The following is an 18,044-nucleotide window of genomic DNA, read 5'->3' on the forward strand; positions in this document are numbered from 1 at the left end:
CCCTTCACCCACATAGTCATCTCCTCATCAGAGGTAGCTAGGACACAAGACAAAATCAGTTAATTGTAGTTATTTTATGTGAAACATATTTAGAAAATGTATGAAATTCAATAACAACTGAAATATCATCTCTAGAATGATCTGGTCAAGAAATGGTAAGCGTTGTGTTTGATGTTGAGTTTGATAAGAGCTTTGAATGTAGTGCCACCATGCTTATTTTATACAATTTCAAAAAAGTGTTCCCATGTTGAGTGTTTGTTTCATGCTTAAATAACAAAAGTACAGACAGTCTGCCAATGGGGATAAAATACTTAAATTCCATGAACAAATTCATCTTGTAATTAATTTCACAAAATAAATTTGTGTTTTTCCCTGTGCTGTGCAAATGCATGTGGTGCACATGCGTGCCCTGCAAACCGGTGTGTGTGTGTGTGTGTGTACGTGTGCTTGCGTGCCTGCGTGCGAGGGTGTGTGTACCTGCAAGGCTGAGGGCTTTGAGGCGGAACTCGGAGCCATGCAGGATGACAAAGCAGTGGGCCTGATCAAGCCGTCCAGCAGAGTCCTCCACATAACGCTCAAAGTCCCGAGACTTCTGCCCAGGGCGGACCTCCTTAATCTCCCTGATGTCAACTGGAGAGATGGACACGCAAATAAAAACAGAGGAACAAACAGGTCCTGAATACAACATTTAAAAGAGAAGACGTTAGATTTTAATGTTCGAACTTCGTGGTAGCATTTATTTCACGTTTATATGAAAATGGCCTAAAATCAAAGCTGGGCTTGGCAGGTTCTGCAGGCATAAACATAATAAAAACAATAACACTTTATATAGAACTGCGCTACATCTTTTGACCACAGAGTTAAAAGATACAACCTCAAGCCACATGCAAGACTGAGTGGATCGGAAAGAGAAACCTCAAACGGGTCAGATACGACCAAGAATCAAGCCAAGGATTTGCCACGGATCCTAGAGGAATGGAAATACTTGTAATAAACACGCGTCCTCAGATAAAACCGCATGTAGCCTGAATATTATCCAAGCCAGAGAAATAAAAGAGAGAAAAGGTGCTGACTGTACTGTATAGTTAACGAATACATGAACTACCGGTATATTAGTGGCGGTTTAAAACAAAAAAAAAGATACTAGTCTGTACACATGCAGAGGCATGCACTTTGTAGCGCTCCTGCCTTGCTTCCTGAACCACACATCCTGTCCTGTGCTCTGTAGAGCTAAGAAGGGCTGCTCTCTTCTCTTGCCGCAGTTTATTTTTCACTTGCCAACACACACACACACACACACACACACACACACACACACACACACACACACACACACACACACACACACACACACACACACACACACACACACACACACACACACACACACACACACACACACACACACACACACACAAAAGATTTGGGTCTAAATATTGTGAGCTGGTATTTGGTCAGGAAACACGAGAGATAGCCAGAGGTGTGACCTTACCACCAGAGAGCTGAGGAGTTTGCATCCTGTTCTACACCCCCACGCTTCCTCCAAGCCCTCCGCCCCAACAATCAACTCCCACCATCCCTTCATTAGCCTGTCCAAACTCTCCCTCCAACAGTTAACGGCTACTGATCAGTCCTGATCCCAAAGGGTATTTTAAAAAGACACACTAGCGAAAGATTAGTATTTATGTTATGATACGTACCATTAACTCATGTCCACAGTCATAATTCAACTATTCAAGTATAGCAAGTTTAGGATTTCATTTTTATTTTTTATTTTACTGCATCTCCAATACCAACCATTACATTAATATCGCATGTCTGATGGAAGGTAAGTTAAATTCTTGGTGAATGAGGCGCAGGGGTCTAAGCATGCAATTGGCCAACATAAACTCTGTCAACTTTAAGAAACGATTAAAATAATTTCCGAGAGACTTGACATTTCAACCAATAAAGCTTTTTTCCACTCTGCCTAATATAAATCGTATAATGGACTAACACACAGCTGGGGAGCGTGATATAGTCACTGTTACATGCACGTATTCAAATCATAAAATAAAAAATATTTCAAAAATATATAGCCTATATTACTATACAACAATCATGTTAACATTATTCATAACATTGTTAAGAATAATTACATTATTTTGACAAACATTATACAATAGTACATCAACAAAGGTATCCTCCTCCAATGTGGTGCCTAAAAGATAAAACTCTTTAACTTCTGTATGAAGTTTGTCAAATATAGAAAACTGATGAAAACAACTGGTGATTCAACAAGCAACTGCTATCATTTAGTTAATTAAGAAAGGACTTGTTCTGGACCAATTTTATTGTTGTAACATGAACACAATGTGTATTGTAATTACGTTTTTTGTAATGAAGATGAAGAATGTCATCCACCCTTTCACAGGGTCATTCACTCAATAAGAAAGTCTATTTTAGAAATAAGACATTGCTACTGACTGCATATCACAACTACAGGTAGGTAACTTTTCCGTTTTAAGAGCAGCTGCAGTCTTGTACAATGCAATGACAAATGTCTGCATACTTTTCTGTCCACAGTTTAACCCCAGAGTGTCGCTGGTGGTTTACTAACTGGTTAAGTGAGTCCTAATGACCTCGTTTGTCTATCCATCATTGTTTTCTACACAGAAACATGTTTGCAGTCTCTCCTTGGTTTGTTAAACATACATAATACATGGTATTAGACTTTCAACAAAATAAATGATTCACAAAAACTCCAGGAGGCATTACATAAACTTCTCCAATGTATATTTAAATGATACTTTTCCAAGAACTTCCGAAATCCAAGACGGCCCTGGTTTAGTCTGCCTTGACGTTTGAAAGATGTGGAATGACACATCACCTTGTGATCTACTGACCGATGTTATAGACCGGATCAAATTTCTCGGAAGATAAGGCAAAGCTCGATCAGGACCATGGTCATCAATATAAATAGCAATAGGTTATTAAGATGCTATGAAGTGACCACTGTAGACTCTGGGACGGCAGTTGGTCAAACAAAAAAACGATGTTGGTTGTATTGAATTGTGAACGACATAAATGCCTTATTGGATCAAGAAGGCGAAAAAAAGATGCACTGTGTCCAGAAACAAACCAGAGGAGCGCAAAAGAAAACGCCTAGCCAAACAAAACCCATCCAGGACCAATCAAGCATCCACTTTGAACCTGTTTTACACCCATTTTTTATTAACCCAAGGTACACAGGTCTGGAATCTTCCGCCACATCTTACTGATTACGGGGCCAGCCCAGTGATCCCTGTTGTTCTCGTGAACAGTTGCACTACTCCACACATGTACATAAATGAGCGGTCCAGCCCCGTATCGTCTCCCCAGCCGTATCGAGTGTCTGACATGAGATCATATGCCCATAAAACCATGGCACATAGAAGATGATACCAAGAGATAGAGAAACACACACACACACACACACACACACACACACACACACACACACACACACACACACACACACACACACACACACACACACACACACACACACACACACACACACACACACACACACACACACACACACACACACACACAGTGTCTGGGCTGCATCCAGAGCAAAGTGCAGCTGTGAAGCAGGCATCCTGCTACCCAGGAGGAGACAGACATATGACACACTGCATGATTACAACCGTAAACACACATACTGGTGGTGTACTACCGTATTTGTAATACCTCATCAAACTAGGACCATAAAGCCAAATGTAAATGTAGCAAAGATATATTGTAAAGATAAATTGTAAAAATATCTACCATGTTGTGATTTTACTCCAGAGATGGTCACAATACTTGTTCACACTTGTAGTGTTTTATACAATACTTGAAACACTACCTAACAAATGTGAACGAGTTAAATAAAAAAGGGATATACTACCGTTTTGTCAAAGTAAAGGCTATTGGTTGTTTAGTAAACCGTGGGTGACTGCTGTTATGCATTATTTCAAAAGATGGTTTTGTACAATGTATGGAGGATATTATATTGTCAAATGCATAATGGCCTTTGTGGCAAAACTCAGAATTCCTTTGTGGTGTGTACTTATCCACTTGACCCCTTCACAACCTCAGTGTTGTTTTATCTTTATGAATCTTTGTAAACATCAGTTTTGGGAGTGCTATCTTTAGACCGATACCTTTTTTGTGGTGTGTTGTGTTTGTGCGTTTTACTCACTCTCTCCTTCTATTTTATCAGTGCCCCTGGTCCAGACAATCGTCCGGGTTTCCAACTTGACTAGAAAAGTTCTTCTCTCCGGACGCTGGGACTTTTTGGAGTAGAAAAGTGTCAACACTGTCCCCAGTTCAAGGTCCCTGTAAAGGCTGTTGGTCTCCGCGTCATTCTCTGTCCACGGCAACGCACCGTTGGAGAAAAAGCCTGGCGTTCCAGCCATGGTCACTTCCCCTGTTTGTTATCCTTTTCCTTTCTGAACACTTTCCTCACTCCAGTCTCTGACCGAGATACCTACAAGAAAAAATACGGGAAAACGAATGAACACTGCTCCCAGTCCCTTACACCCTATAGCCAGTCCATAATTGAGGCAATAGTACAGTATCCTGCCATGGTTGAATTAGTAGCAAAGAAAGTATAGAGTACGAAGATCAATTCAACGGGTACAGAATACTGTTTAATGTAGGGTGTGCATAAAATATCTATATTATATAAATAAAATAATATAATATACGTGTCCAATTTTGTTTAGCAGGTGACGGAAACTAACATGACAGCTGCACCCAACAATAGACTACAAGTGTCGTGGGGGAGATTTACGAGGCTACTCGTTCCCGAGAACTTTCCTCCAGATCCACAGGTTTGACTCTTAATCCAGGGGACGTTTAATAGGATTGGGATTCATCGTAAAGTCCTGTTCCAACAACGAGGTGGCCTATAATCTACTGGGATATATCGCAGTAGAGGCCAGTTAGTCATAAAGTTTCCCTGTTTAAGCCCCTTTGGTAAAAAAAACGGCATGAACCGGGACACCAGCGTCGGCGCACCAAAACAACATGGGACATACAACATGGGAAAAAGGACCAGTCGGGACATTTTTTTCAGGGCGCACACAGGAGTGGAGGACAGCGTTTGCTTCGCCCTGCTGTTAAGAAGCAATGGCTAATGTGTGCCTCTGACTAAATAGGTAGCAGCAGCGGTGCAACACATGTTATGTTCGCTCTTTCTTTTGTCGTACGCGTCGTCGGGTCCTACCGTGTGAAAAGAAAAATCAAGTGGAAGAACATGCGAGGAGCCGCACACCAGCAGGAGCTAAACGCGTCTCTCTCTCTTTCCGTCTCTAGCGCCGAAATCTCGGCGACAGCGCATCGCCGACGGCCCGTCTTCACCTCCCGCCTTCCCCTTCGTTATCCTGATTAAATCATAGCGGCCTCCTGGAATGGTGTCGCCGTCCCAGCAGGAATGATCCCTTTTCCCCTTTGAGTCCCGCAACAGTAGTCCATGGAGAGAGAGCCGTGTCGGCTCGTACACAAGTTGGTCTGGTCTAGAAGAACGGCTGGGGCCCTTCCCCCCCGTCCGACCCCTCCGGTACAACAAAGCGGTGGATAGATCGGCCTCTTAAAGAAACAGCATCTTTCACTTTACCCTGCCTCGCTGTTGTAATTAGCTGCTCACAAATGTCATTTACTGTGGATGATTGGCCCGTTGACAGCACTACTTAAAACGAGATGTGACGTAAACTAGGTATAGGAATGGGCTAAACATATCCCAGATAATAACTCGTATGAGGCAAAGACATAACTGTGTCGTAGTAGGGCTATTTAAGTTCATCAAATATTTCACTGTCCAAAGGCTACCTGAAAGTTAAAAGCTGGTTTTCTTTATTGTATAACGTTGGACAACTTAATATTCTTTGTTGATTTTTTCATATTTGCACATAGTGTTGTTGTTATGTCATTGGATTGATGTTAGTTTTCACCGATCAGTAGGCCTAAAATACGCCGATTGACTGGATTAGGTTTGATTAGATTTCTTTATAGGACACACTGTGATAAGCTCCTCTCTCTCATGCTTTGGGTGTTTAAAAGACTAAATACAAATCTAGTTACTGTAACTCATACATGTATTATTTTTATTAAGATGACACTTGATCATTAAAATAAATGCAAATAAAACTGACAAAAACCAGAAAATTATGCTAAACTGGGAAATTCTAAAAACCACAAAGACAGATACAATGACGGATTAACATTAACATGTGTCATTTAGCAAATAATGCTAAGGGTAGAAGGCAGGCTACAAATTTACATAAAAAGAGGATATCTGTCACTTTCCTCACAACAATACAAAAAGCAACACGTCACAATAATATACAACAATACACTTTTGTGATCGTTTTTGGCAAATCCCCCTCAATACCTCTCACATCACTTTTTAATTAATTTGGAAAAGTCTTGTATATATCACTCACTCCCAAAGTACACCATTTAGCCACTTCACAAAGCAGAACACTGTTCTTGAAGACGTGAAACTGCCCAAAGCAAGATCAACATAAGGAAAGCGTGTTGGTCTCAATGTGATACTCGTCTTTTAATACATGGAATGTATGCAACAAAAAAGGCAACCATAAATATGTACATCCCTGAAATAAACTAATAAAATGAATGAGAAATAAAAGACAAGAAAATTGTGGGCGCCAACAGTTCTGCTTCAGCATAGCGTGGTTTCTTCTCTTCCTTTCGGTGGACAGATTTCACAGTTAATTTCATGAACGCCATCTTCTTCTGAATCCTCACGATCTTACACACACATAATCCATTTCATTGTATTTCTTTATAAAGAGTGGGAAAAAACAGGATTTCCTCTTCATTCGTTATCCTATTAGAATATAGAATCTCTCAATAAATAATGGCTTATGAATTTGACTAAGGCCTTGTCACACACAAACACACACACACCATCACCACCAGCCCTTCTGGCGGCCTGGCACATTGCTTATCTGTGCATCTCCACAATTAACCTAAACACACAACACAGATATACATCCGCCGTGCTCAGCCTCGGTCGTGTCTCATTCAGTCCTTCCTGACCACCCTGGATTGCCCACACAGTGGAATCATTAAGGGAAACTACAAACTACAATCAAAAGGCATGAGTAGAAAGGAGGGATGGGGAAATTGGTTAGAACTCAAAGTCATCTTCTGCCATGTCGATGGCCCAGGCAAACTTCTCTCGCTGGGTTTTGTTGTAGACCTTCTCGATGGAAATTTCCCACTTCTTGCACCTGCGCAGAAGAAGACGAAAGGAGCAAAAGAAGGGTCAGAGATGAGGGAAAACCAGATAGGGCCAGGAGAGGGCTAGGGATGGGCTGTGGCTAGGGGAGGGCTAGGGCTAGGTATGGGCTCAAGCTAGGGGAGGGCGAGGGCTAGTGGAGGGTGGGCTCAGGCTTATCCTGTGGCCCAGCCAAAACACAACAGACAAGGAGGGAGAGGGAGAGATCCACATACTACCATAGTAGAGGAAAGAGTTTTTAGTGTGTGTTTGTGTGGACGCTCCCGAGCCTTAGAAACAAACCCCATTGTTCCTCACTCTCTCTCTCTCTCTCTCTCAAACACACACACACACACACGCGCACACACACACACAGACAAACACACATTTCTCCTCTTATTTTGCTTCTGCGGCTGTTAGTTTTTTCTTTTTTTGGTCTCCTCTGATATTTTTTTTGTTCCCACAGCATGAAAGCATTTCCTGCCTTTCAGTCACAGAGGTGTATCTCTAACGGCCCTTTTCGCTAAGAAAACATGCAAAACACACACACATAGAAACACATAGACACACAAACACACCATGCTACTATTATTTCCACATTTAGAGGGATGGTTAAAACCCCCTATTGCTAACCTCCACCTATAATACTAATATAGTATTATAGGTGGCATATATAATATATATGCCGTGCCAGCATTCCCTCTGCAGCAGCCTCAATAGGGACATCAGTACCAGGCCACAGAGATGCGGGGGTCCAGGTAGTTGAGCTTCGAGGTGCCCAGAGCGATCTGCTTGTTCTCCTCTCGGTCGGTCGCCTGCATCTGAAGATTCATCAGCTGCTCTTCTATCCTCTGTACTGTCTTACGCTTCGTCTCCACCGCTCTGACAGAGAGAGAGAGAGAGAGAGAGAGAGAGAGAGAGAGAGAGAGAGAGAGAGAGAGAGAGAGAGAGAGAGAGAGGGAGGGAGAGTGAGTGAGTGAGTAAGTGGGTGTGAGAGAGAGAGAGAGAGAGAGAGAGAGAAAGAGAAAGAGAGAGAGAGAGAATAGTGGGGGATGGGCAGGGGTTGAGAATGATTAGATACTTGATCATATTTTACGAGATTGATGTTTAAAACACAGTGGAACAAAGAGATGAGGATGGAGTTAAAGGCATGATGGTGTCACTGAGACCCGGCTGGTGAAGAGGATGGTGGCCTCACTTTTTGCTCTTTTCGTCGTGAGAAGCCTTGTGATCTGCCTTGGCAGTCTTCAGCTGTTTCCTGGAAGTGGCCAGTTGCTTCTGTTTGTCATCAATCTGGAATCATCACAAACACACTTCTGTTCATCCGCTTGCCAAAATATGTATCTATATGAATCAATTACCATGGGGCACATGCAACTCAATTATGCCGCCGTTGACGTAGAAAAGCATGAGTTACACTGAGTGAGGTGGCCATGGTTTTACCTTGGTCTGCAGGTTCTGCATGGACTTCTCAAAGGTCTTTGGTGGGGCTCTCTGGTGGTTACAGAGGACGGCCACTGCCCGGTTGGCCCGGTTGTAAGACAGGATCTTGCCGGGGAGGTTGTCATCGGCTGTCCACAGGAGACGAGAATAACAGCAGGGGAAACGTTATAGCAGACAAGATTGTTTGCTTGTATGAATATAGACTCAAGTGGTGTGAAGTTCCGTTGATGTGTGCTACATCACAGAGGTCTGTGAGAGCCTGCGGTCGCTCACGGGAGGTGAGGGCCTTGAGCTGCTGCTGCAGGGTGATTGAGGCGTTGTAGGTACGGAACACCTTAGCAGTCAGGCCGTCCATCAGCTCCTGTAAGTGCTTGTTCAGAATGGAGGTCTACCGGGAGAGAAGGTAGAGCAGTGAGTGGAGAGTCAGTGCGACAAAGAGGAACAGCCTCGGTATAAATGACAGTGTGTGTGTGTGTGTGATTGTGTGTTTGTGTTTGAGTTTGTGTCATACGTTTAGTCTGTCGAAAAGGTCATCTTCGGGTTGCTTGTTCTCCAGGAACAACTGGAGATTCTTGAAGGCCTGAAGATGTGGATTTTGTATCAATACATATTCAATTTAATGAAAGATACTACACACAAATATTTGAAATAATGAATGTAATGTCACATGTCTGCCAGCTGGGGATGCCATTTGATCCTTTTCAGGATGGAAAAGCACAGGTGTTTTTGTGTTTGTGCTAATAGGGAAACGGAAAGGATTTGTCTTTAGATATTTGTTTGTTTAAGAGGAAAAGAGAAGATGCTGTGTGTGTGTGTGTGTGTGTGTGTGTGTGTGTGTGTGTGTGTGTGTGTGTGTGTGTGTGTGTGTGTGTGTGTGTGTGTGTGTGTGTGTGTGTGTGTGTGTGTGTGTGTGTGTGTGTGTGTGTGTGTGTGTGTGTGTGTGACTAATAGCAGGAAACAGACTGCCCCCTGAGGCAGAGTTGACGGAAAGTGTTTCGGGTCTGGTTCACCTGTCTGTGCAAACATCCTCCTTATCTCTCCCTCTCATACGCACTCAGACACGCACACAAACCACAGCTGACCTGTTGTGACCTTATTAACGCTATTGCCGGCTTTATGGAGCAGCCAAAAATGAAATAGTGTCAATTTCATCCGCAATCTCCAATCCCACATCATCATCACACGCAATGTCCCTGTTCCTTTACTTTGAACTATCTCTCTTTGTCTCTCGCACTCTCTCTCTTTGTCCGTCACTCTCTATCGCTATCTTTTCTCTCTTTCTATCTGTCTTCATCTCACCCTCTTCTCCACAGGGATTTTGTTGTAGTAGCGGATGGAGTCCTTCCCCAGGAAGTCAAACTCCACCACATACTCCTGGTCGTCCATCTTGGGGTAGAGGTTGATGTGCTCCACCCTCAGGGAGCAGCAGCCCACCGTGTCCGCCGTCTCGCCCTCCTCCTTCTCGTTACCCGCTCTCAGCGCCAGCTATAGGAGGGAGGGCAAACTGCACGTCAGCATCACCAGGCTACAATATGGCCAGAGCCTGGATAGGGCCGGGCCTGGCTAGAGCCTGGAAAGAGCCTAGATGGAATTTCACTTCTTCCATTACTCCCCAGTTGAAATGTAGTGCAACACACGTAAACACAATGTAACCCAGGTTACTAGGCCCTTATCAGAAGTCCAGTTTCAGTTAATTGATTAGATCAATAAATTAATAAGATAGATAAGATAAATAGATAAATAAATAAATAAATAGGGTTTGATTTAAAATAATCTTCCATAAAATGAATAGGATTTATGATTGAAATCTTAAATATGTCAATAAATAGATTAAAGAGATAAATATACACAAGGTTATTTATATCTGTTTAAAAAGATTATTTTGTTTATTTCAAGTGTGGCTAATGTGCCTTTCTCAAAGTGTACAAGGTTCGGGTGACATGAGGAGTTCACATAAGGCAACGTAGCGTAACCAATCAGACACCGTCAACGATCTATGATTGAAATCCTAAATATGTGTGTTAATATGCATTTATTTACATTTAAAAGTATAGTTTATTTATATGAATATTATAGTATTATAGTATTTTCTGGCCTTTAAAGGCTGGGTCTTTTTGCTTGTATGGATTCCTGGTTGAGATCTGCATGAAGATTCTTCTCCCGCTGGGATTTCTCCCATCTCTGTAGAGGTAGTGGGGAACCTCAGTGGTAGTGGCGAGCTACCCACACCAAGGACTGTTATTTTGTTACCAAGATTCAGATTTTCCCAGTGGCTGGATGTATTGAGAAACTGTGTTTGATATCTCATGTTTTTTTATTTATTATTTTTTATTTTACTTCTTTAAATCCACACAATATAGCTCTTAAAACTTACCTGTTGATTGTGTGAGTCCTTTACTTTACCTCAATGCATATTGCTAATACCCCTTTCTCCTATAGCGATCTAGACTTCTGATTTTCTGGCCCACGAGTTAATTAATGCACTGATAATTACATCTGTATCTCCCAGTCTTTACCATCGACGGTTAGAGCTGATCCTGGTTACAACAACACTATTATGCCTGATGTGTTCCTTGTCCCCCTTCATAGACGGAGCCAGCAAATACAGGAATATTAGCTAGACACTCACTTTGTCTATGAAGTAGAGCGCCACGGCTCTCTGCCGGATCCTCATCTCCTTGGACTTCCAGTCATCTCTGTACTGAGTTCGCAGACGCTCCACGCATTTCTTCAGCCGTCGCGCCGTCTCGTACTTCTGCCAGTCCTTCTCCCCCTGCGTGCGTGCGCACACACACACACACACACACACACACACACACACACACACACACACACACACACACACACACACACACACACACACACACACACACACACACACACACACACAAGCAAAGAAATATATAGAAAGGGAAGTGAGAAAAGAAAGTGAATTATTGAGAAATGGAGATGAATAAGAGGGAAATGTTAGAGAGAGAGAGTCAGAGAGAGAGAGAGAGAGAGAGAGAGAGAGAGAGAGAGAGAGAGAGAGAGAGAGAGAGAGAGAGAGAGAGAGAGAGAGAGAAACGGTAAAGAAAAAAAGAGATTGTGGTCGGAAAATATTCAGAAAAGTGTGTGAATTCTTATGAACATTGTGGGAAAGGAAGAAGGATGTACATCTGATACATCTAATGTATTTTGTTCAATCCCATACTACAGGAGGGGGGTTGAGAGAAGAGGCGGCGTTGGTGCACGGCCACACGGGTACCTTGATCCGGGAGCTGGGGTTCAACATGATGTACTTGATGGAGCCCTGGATGTTCTCCGTCCAGGACACCAGCCACGTCACCTTGTTGTCGTGGCGCAGCTCCTTCCAGCGCGTCCCGGCGGGGGGCTTAGGGTGCTTTGAGTCCCTGGAGACGGGAGAACTACATGTGAGCCTGTGCTGTTGACCGCTAGAGTCTGATGTTCTGCTGCTGCAGTCATGTTCTGCTGCTGTTGGGACAATGGAGAACGAGCGTGGCAAAAAACACAATCTGTTGAGGAGCAATAACGTGCAGGGTAATCGTTTCCCCTGGGGAGAAGTTGTTGTTTCTACAATAACAAAGAGTACAGGAAGACTACATTTGACACAGTGAATGGGTAGCAAGTGTGTGTGTGTATGTGTGGGTGTGTGTGTGTGTGTGTGTGTGTGTGTGTGTGTGTGTGTGTGTGTGTGTGTGTGTGTGTGTGTGTGTGTGTGTGTGTGTGTGTGTGTGTGTGTGTGTGCGTGCGTGCGTGCGTATATCTGTGTGTGTGTGTGTCCCTCACTCCCTCTATACATGTTAGGCTGTGTTCGTCTACGAAATATGCCACACGCATCTCCTTTCATGTCCAGAACACAGCACACTGTAGGCGGAAGGAATGTGATAACAACTAGGTAAATTAACAAAAGTGATTCTTTCTGTCGACTGCTGAAACGGAAACTGGGGACCATAACAATAGGACAGGAGAAGGGGAAGGTTATAGTATGAAGGAGAGGTGTAGTGTATGATGAAAAACAGGAAACCAAATCAAAACCGACACGTATACATCATGATCATTGTTATTATAAGGCACCAGAGAATAGTCATCAACCCACAGTTAGCGTTTCCTCTTCCAGAAAGATGATATGAATCACACACCTAGTATTAAAAGTGTTAACAGGCTTGAACATGTCAGGACACACGTGGACGGGGACTCCACCTTGTGGCCGGTAGGCGGAACTACATGTGACAATGGCCGTGGATTAGCCGTGGGGATAGCTAGGTCACTCACTTGCTACAGTTGATGATGATGTCCTCTGGCCTGATGCGGCGCTTGAGCATGCCCATCTTGGGGTGGTCGCCTCGTCCGCGGAAGAGGCCGGGGGGCTCGATACGGAAGTTTCCGATGCGCTCCTTGTGGTTGTCCATGAGGCAGAAGCCGTACTCCTGGAGGATCCTTTCGTTCTCCTCTTTGATTTTCTGGCGGAAGTGTTCAAAATGCCATCAAAACTCTGTGCACCATTACGTGTGGTAGATGTCACGGGGTTGGGGTGTTGTTCATGACTATGGTTGTATTCTCGTGTTTGGATGTCGTGTGCTTACCAGTTTCTCATCTTTCGACATCTGTTTCCTGGCTTCTGATTGGGCCTTGAAGTGCTCGCTCATCTCATTGAAGTTGCACTTGTTGAGGTCGGTGATCTTTGACTTCTCCTCTGGTGTCATTTCCTAGGAAGGAGAGCCAGAGAGGAAGAGATTGAGCAATGGTGCAGGTGAAAATTAATGCTTTTGAAAGGGGAAAACGAAGCGGCCCCTCACCTTTCTCCAGTCTTTGAAGAAGTTCTTCCTGAAGATGTCCTTGGTGGTGTACTCATGATCCAACATCTTAGCGAAGAAAGTGGCTACCTCCTCAGCAGGCGGGCTCAGTTTAATTTGCTTACCTTAAGAGAGAGAGAAGCGCGTTCACACATCACCATGAATTAACCCATCGTCGGGAAGTAACATTCTCTGCAGAGTCTCAGAAACACTGTGATCCTCACCATCGCAAAAAAACCTGACGTGGAGCGGAAGGGGCTCGTAGGGGAGGGCAAACACGGGCCCCTTGTGTTCCAGGAAGCGCCACTTGGACCCGTCTGTGGCCCTCTCTTCTTCCCACCTTACAAACCAAACAGAAGAAATAATAAAAAACCAGACGGGAACATTGGTGCACAGGTGCATACATAGAGGAAGAATGCTAACCAAAACCCTTTTACCTGTAATTTAGTATTTGTGTTTTACTTCTATTTGTATTATATTCGTTACATGATTTCTTTCTATATATATGCACTATTAAATGGCTAAATGCAGCAGATGTTCATATGCTAGTACATGAGCAGAACAACTGTATATTCCTTGAACTCACCATTTCCACTTCTCTTCCTCCTCCTTCTTGGGTTTCTTTCCTTCCATTCCCTTTTTGACCTTTGTCTTTTTTTTGGGCTTTATGTCCTATAACAGATGTCAAGAAGATATAAGCCCTGGTTAAGAGATATGCACAAAAATTAAGATCCCATTAACTCAGTGAATATGTGAAGGAAGGCCCTTCCTCAATGTACCTCCTCCTCCTCTTCATCATCGTAGTCTTGTCGCCTCTTCTTGGCCTTCTTCTCATCCTCTTTCTTAACTTTTTTGGGCTTGCAATCAAATCTAACAAAAAACAAACAAAGACATTAATGATGCATGCGCCTCCCTGGCTGCAGTAGTTATCCATACGCTGCATGTATAACTATGTATTAACGCAAATGTAACAACAGCAGCACCTCGCCCGTCTGACTGTATTTGTAACCATTTAACATTTGTTACTCACTCCTCGTCATCTCGTTCCCTCTTGGTTGGCTTCTGTTTGGGCGAGGGGTCAAATCCATTGTCTTCCGGCTCACTCTTAATAGGAGGTGGGCTTTTCTCTCTGAGTCAATGTTTCAAGACATAGATAATGAATAAACACTAAAGCCAGCTATTGAGTCTATTAAAGCCACCCACCAAACTCATTACATTCCTTATTATTTTCTTTGTTGAGTCCTTTTTACAACGTTAGAATAAATTCACCAATCAAATAAATAATATTATAATATAGTTACATAATAATGCTACACTTCTCCGCTAAATTATTGCATACCTTGCATATCCATTTTCATTTTCCCTTTTCGGTTTGTCTATGTGGATTGGTTTGACCTGTGGAGATACAGAAGAGGGTACTTTAAGAATCTGTCTGCTGCAAAGGGTTTGTAGTGAAGTCAAACAGACGTCTGCGAAGGCAAACCTTCTCATCTCTCCTCTTCTCCTTTTGTTTTTCCCTGTGCTTGTCGGAGCTGCCGTTGCTGTGTTTCTGCTTCTCTTTCTCTTTGTCTCGCAGCTTCTTCTCAGAGTCTCTCCCTTCTCTGTGCTCACTGGGAAAACAGAAGTCCAAACATAGAGGTCATAGGTCCGGGGGGCAGGGGTGAGACGGGGGCTACTTATCAGACAGTGATTAATTCCTAACTTATGATAGTTAAGAAGACATTAACAGTGAAAGGAATTAATGCTGATATCAACTAAAAAATAAAGAGTAGAAAACTAGGAAAATACACAATAACACAGGAAATCTGTATTTGGTAGATGTTATGGATTTACCAAATACTTATAGATGTATTTCTTTGTTTGCTATTAAAGGAAATGTGTTGCTTGACATATAACAACATAATACATGAATCATGATCATTTACTGAAAATAATGTCTAAATTGTAAATATTGCTTAATTATTTGCTTTATGTTTTTATATTTTAATAATTTACAATCACAATAATCACAAAATACAGTTGACAATCAACAAAAGGTTGGCAGTAGTAGGATTAAAGGTATTGACTGAATAGACATGTAAATTGTTATCCTTTGAGATAGAGCTCTCCACTTAAATGAATGGTCAATACAGGAGAGGAGACATTTGTACAGGGCTCCCTACCTGTTGCTGTGCTTGGCTTTCTCCCGTTCCTTGTCTTTCTTATGGTCTTTGTGTCTGTGTTCTTTGTCTTTGTGCTTGTCTTTATGCTTGTGAGAGTCTAAAGGGAAACATTTGTGGTTCACTTGACATGTAAAAACACTTCACAAAAGATGTTATCGTATAATTCATCTTGTGAATATGTCTAAAATGACACTCCCGTTAGTATGGCTTTGATAGAATTTTGAATATGTATTAAACTATCTACATCAAAATATATTTTTCTAATAGTAAGATAAAGTAATAATAAAAGATGACAATAATTTTTACAATTAATATTATTTTACAATAGAAATGAACAAAGCAGAACATGGAAATACTAGGTCCATTCAAATAGCATTTGGAACAACCTATCTTTAGGCTATTCCACCCTCACACGAACTTGTGGTCAAAAGTAAAGCCTTAAAAAGTTACATGATGAGCAAGACAGAGAGTTGATAGAATACAACCCGTGTGCTTTCTAGGAAGCATATCTTCATCAACAGAACCAAAACTAGAAGAGGGGCATTTCCTCCTGCTTCAACCAAGATTATTTTGCTATAGCAACGTATTCTCAATTTCTCTGAAGCAGAAAGCCCACAAGACAAGACGGTGTTATTGACCAAATCATTAAAAAGTAAGTGCGTAAGACCAAAGAACAATTAGGACACATTCTTGCACTATTTCGGTCAGAATATATAAAGTGCGAGCGGACTTGGCCTTGATCATCACCTCGTGGCGCCCCGCTGTCATCACAGCTGAACAGCGGCTGAAGACATTCCCATAAGAACAATAACAATCATCACTCTGTTCTTATGAAGGGGGCTTGGGCCGAGGCCTACTTTCCAAAAAAAATTGTCACAACATTTGTGGATCGACACAAACCTTCCTTAAGACAAAATTAATGGCCACATAATAAACATGTTTAATTATAAGGAAATCAATGCCATATGGTTTTAATCATGTATTTTACCTATTTTCTCGTTTGAAAAGTTTACAAGTAGTCTAATGATGAATCCTTATCGCCCTGACGAAGCAATACAACGCTGCGTGTAATATCATACAGGCACAATACATCTGGTCAAAGGACCGCAATACCGGCCGACAGGGGAGATATGCTCCCGGCTTTAGCCTCCATATCACGGCAGGCACTTCCCTCACTGGTCGGCACCCTGGCCGTCAGACAGAGAAAAAGAAAATGGCGTAGAGACTAAGTCCTCAACCCCAATTCTGCTACTTTCGGCTCTAAAATTAGGTATATTTGCACAAATATTTAATAAAGCTATCGCATGCATAATAAACACGACGCCACGCACTTTAAGAATCAAGCCTTAGAATACAATATTTACAATCACAAGGGTAATTTTCATACCCTGTTTTTGAACAATAGACGCAAGAGAGTGGAGGAGAAGGGACTTAGTCTCTGGGACGCCATTTCTGTCCTTTAAAACCTAACAGTAGACAGTTCATGATACACAATAGAAATCAGGCTAAATGTGAATGAAAATCGTTACTGCATGACCTACCGTTTGTTTTAGATCCAGAAATGACCTGAAATTTTGAAAGACAAAGGTATTAAATATTTCTACTTTCTAAATGCCGGTGTCTTGGTTATTCAAGTTCCAGTGGGTCGAACAAAAATTCCTGGATACACAACACATTTAATTGCATCCACACATCAATCAAAACTATGATCGTGATAAAGATAAGTATTTGAACTTATTTACTTCTATCCATTATTACATACCCTATTATTACTAGCCAACCACGACACTTATCAATACATAACTGATGTGTGACAGACGTATAAAGACATCGCTGACAAAGAGCTACCTGGTAATCTGTATTTCTATGATCTCCGCTCATCGTCAAGTTGTTGTGTAAGTAAAATGCAGCCACAGAAGACGGTTGTTCAAGAAGCGACGTTGGCACAAGCAATCCTTGATAGTCTATGGAATGGAGTCGGTGTGCGCTGGTTGAAGTCCCATTATTTAGACAGTGCGCATGCTCATATCAATTTGAATGGCGAGAGGAAAAAAACTCTGTGGGGTACCTCCCTGACAAAAAAATCAAAATAATGCATAAGTGACTCAAATACGAGTCAGTTACAAATATTAACGAGGACCCATTCAACTTTCTATTTAATGGGATACCATTTGAACATCGATTAAGGTAAGTTGTAAGAGACAAAGACTATTTGAAAGGTTATAATTGAACTAACTTCTGTCAGTACATTAATGCCCTACCCCATTAAACACACAAATTGTATACATTATTGGATATATGTATTGTATTGTTACTTTGAAAGTCAGCAATAAACGAGAATATATACATTTTAAATAATACAAGGATTTCACAAGACAAAGCAGTAGAAAA

General features: G+C 42.1%; 2 protein-coding genes across 2 annotated transcripts in view; both read right to left on the reverse strand.

The window, feature by feature from the left end:
- plcg1 (phospholipase C, gamma 1) overlaps nucleotides 1-5,600 on the reverse strand; it is a 30,465-nt gene extending 24,865 nt beyond the window's left edge. Inside the window, exons 1-4 of the mRNA XM_056590245.1 lie at nucleotides 5,237-5,600; nucleotides 4,208-4,495; nucleotides 478-630; nucleotides 1-37 (exon numbers count right to left, since the gene is read on the reverse strand). The exon at nucleotides 1-37 is cut by the window's left edge and continues 57 nt beyond it. Coding sequence (XP_056446220.1) covers nucleotides 1-37; nucleotides 478-630; nucleotides 4,208-4,424 — 407 coding nt within the window. The 5' untranslated portion in view covers nucleotides 4,425-4,495; nucleotides 5,237-5,600. The remainder of the gene's footprint in view (nucleotides 38-477; nucleotides 631-4,207; nucleotides 4,496-5,236) is intronic.
- Nucleotides 5,601-5,733: 133 nt separating this feature from the next.
- LOC130382474 (DNA topoisomerase 1-like) lies at nucleotides 5,734-17,585 on the reverse strand. The gene is made up of 21 exons (XM_056590256.1): nucleotides 17,502-17,585; nucleotides 17,195-17,219; nucleotides 15,654-15,750; nucleotides 14,975-15,101; nucleotides 14,831-14,886; nucleotides 14,522-14,620; nucleotides 14,271-14,361; nucleotides 14,078-14,163; nucleotides 13,716-13,831; nucleotides 13,495-13,616; nucleotides 13,282-13,404; nucleotides 12,971-13,158; nucleotides 11,943-12,087; nucleotides 11,325-11,468; nucleotides 9,995-10,180; nucleotides 9,207-9,275; nucleotides 8,969-9,083; nucleotides 8,696-8,823; nucleotides 8,451-8,545; nucleotides 7,985-8,134; nucleotides 5,734-7,265 (listed from the first exon to the last, which is right to left on the reverse strand). Exons 1-21 carry the CDS (start codon nucleotides 17,532-17,534, stop codon nucleotides 7,163-7,165), a joined length of 2,298 nt encoding a protein of 765 aa, XP_056446231.1. The 5' UTR covers nucleotides 17,535-17,585; the 3' UTR covers nucleotides 5,734-7,162.
- Nucleotides 17,586-18,044: the final 459 nt, after the last annotated feature.

The sequence above is a fragment of the Gadus chalcogrammus genome, chromosome 1 (assembly GCF_026213295.1).
Source record: "Gadus chalcogrammus isolate NIFS_2021 chromosome 1, NIFS_Gcha_1.0, whole genome shotgun sequence".
NCBI lineage: Eukaryota > Metazoa > Chordata > Actinopteri > Gadiformes > Gadidae > Gadus > Gadus chalcogrammus.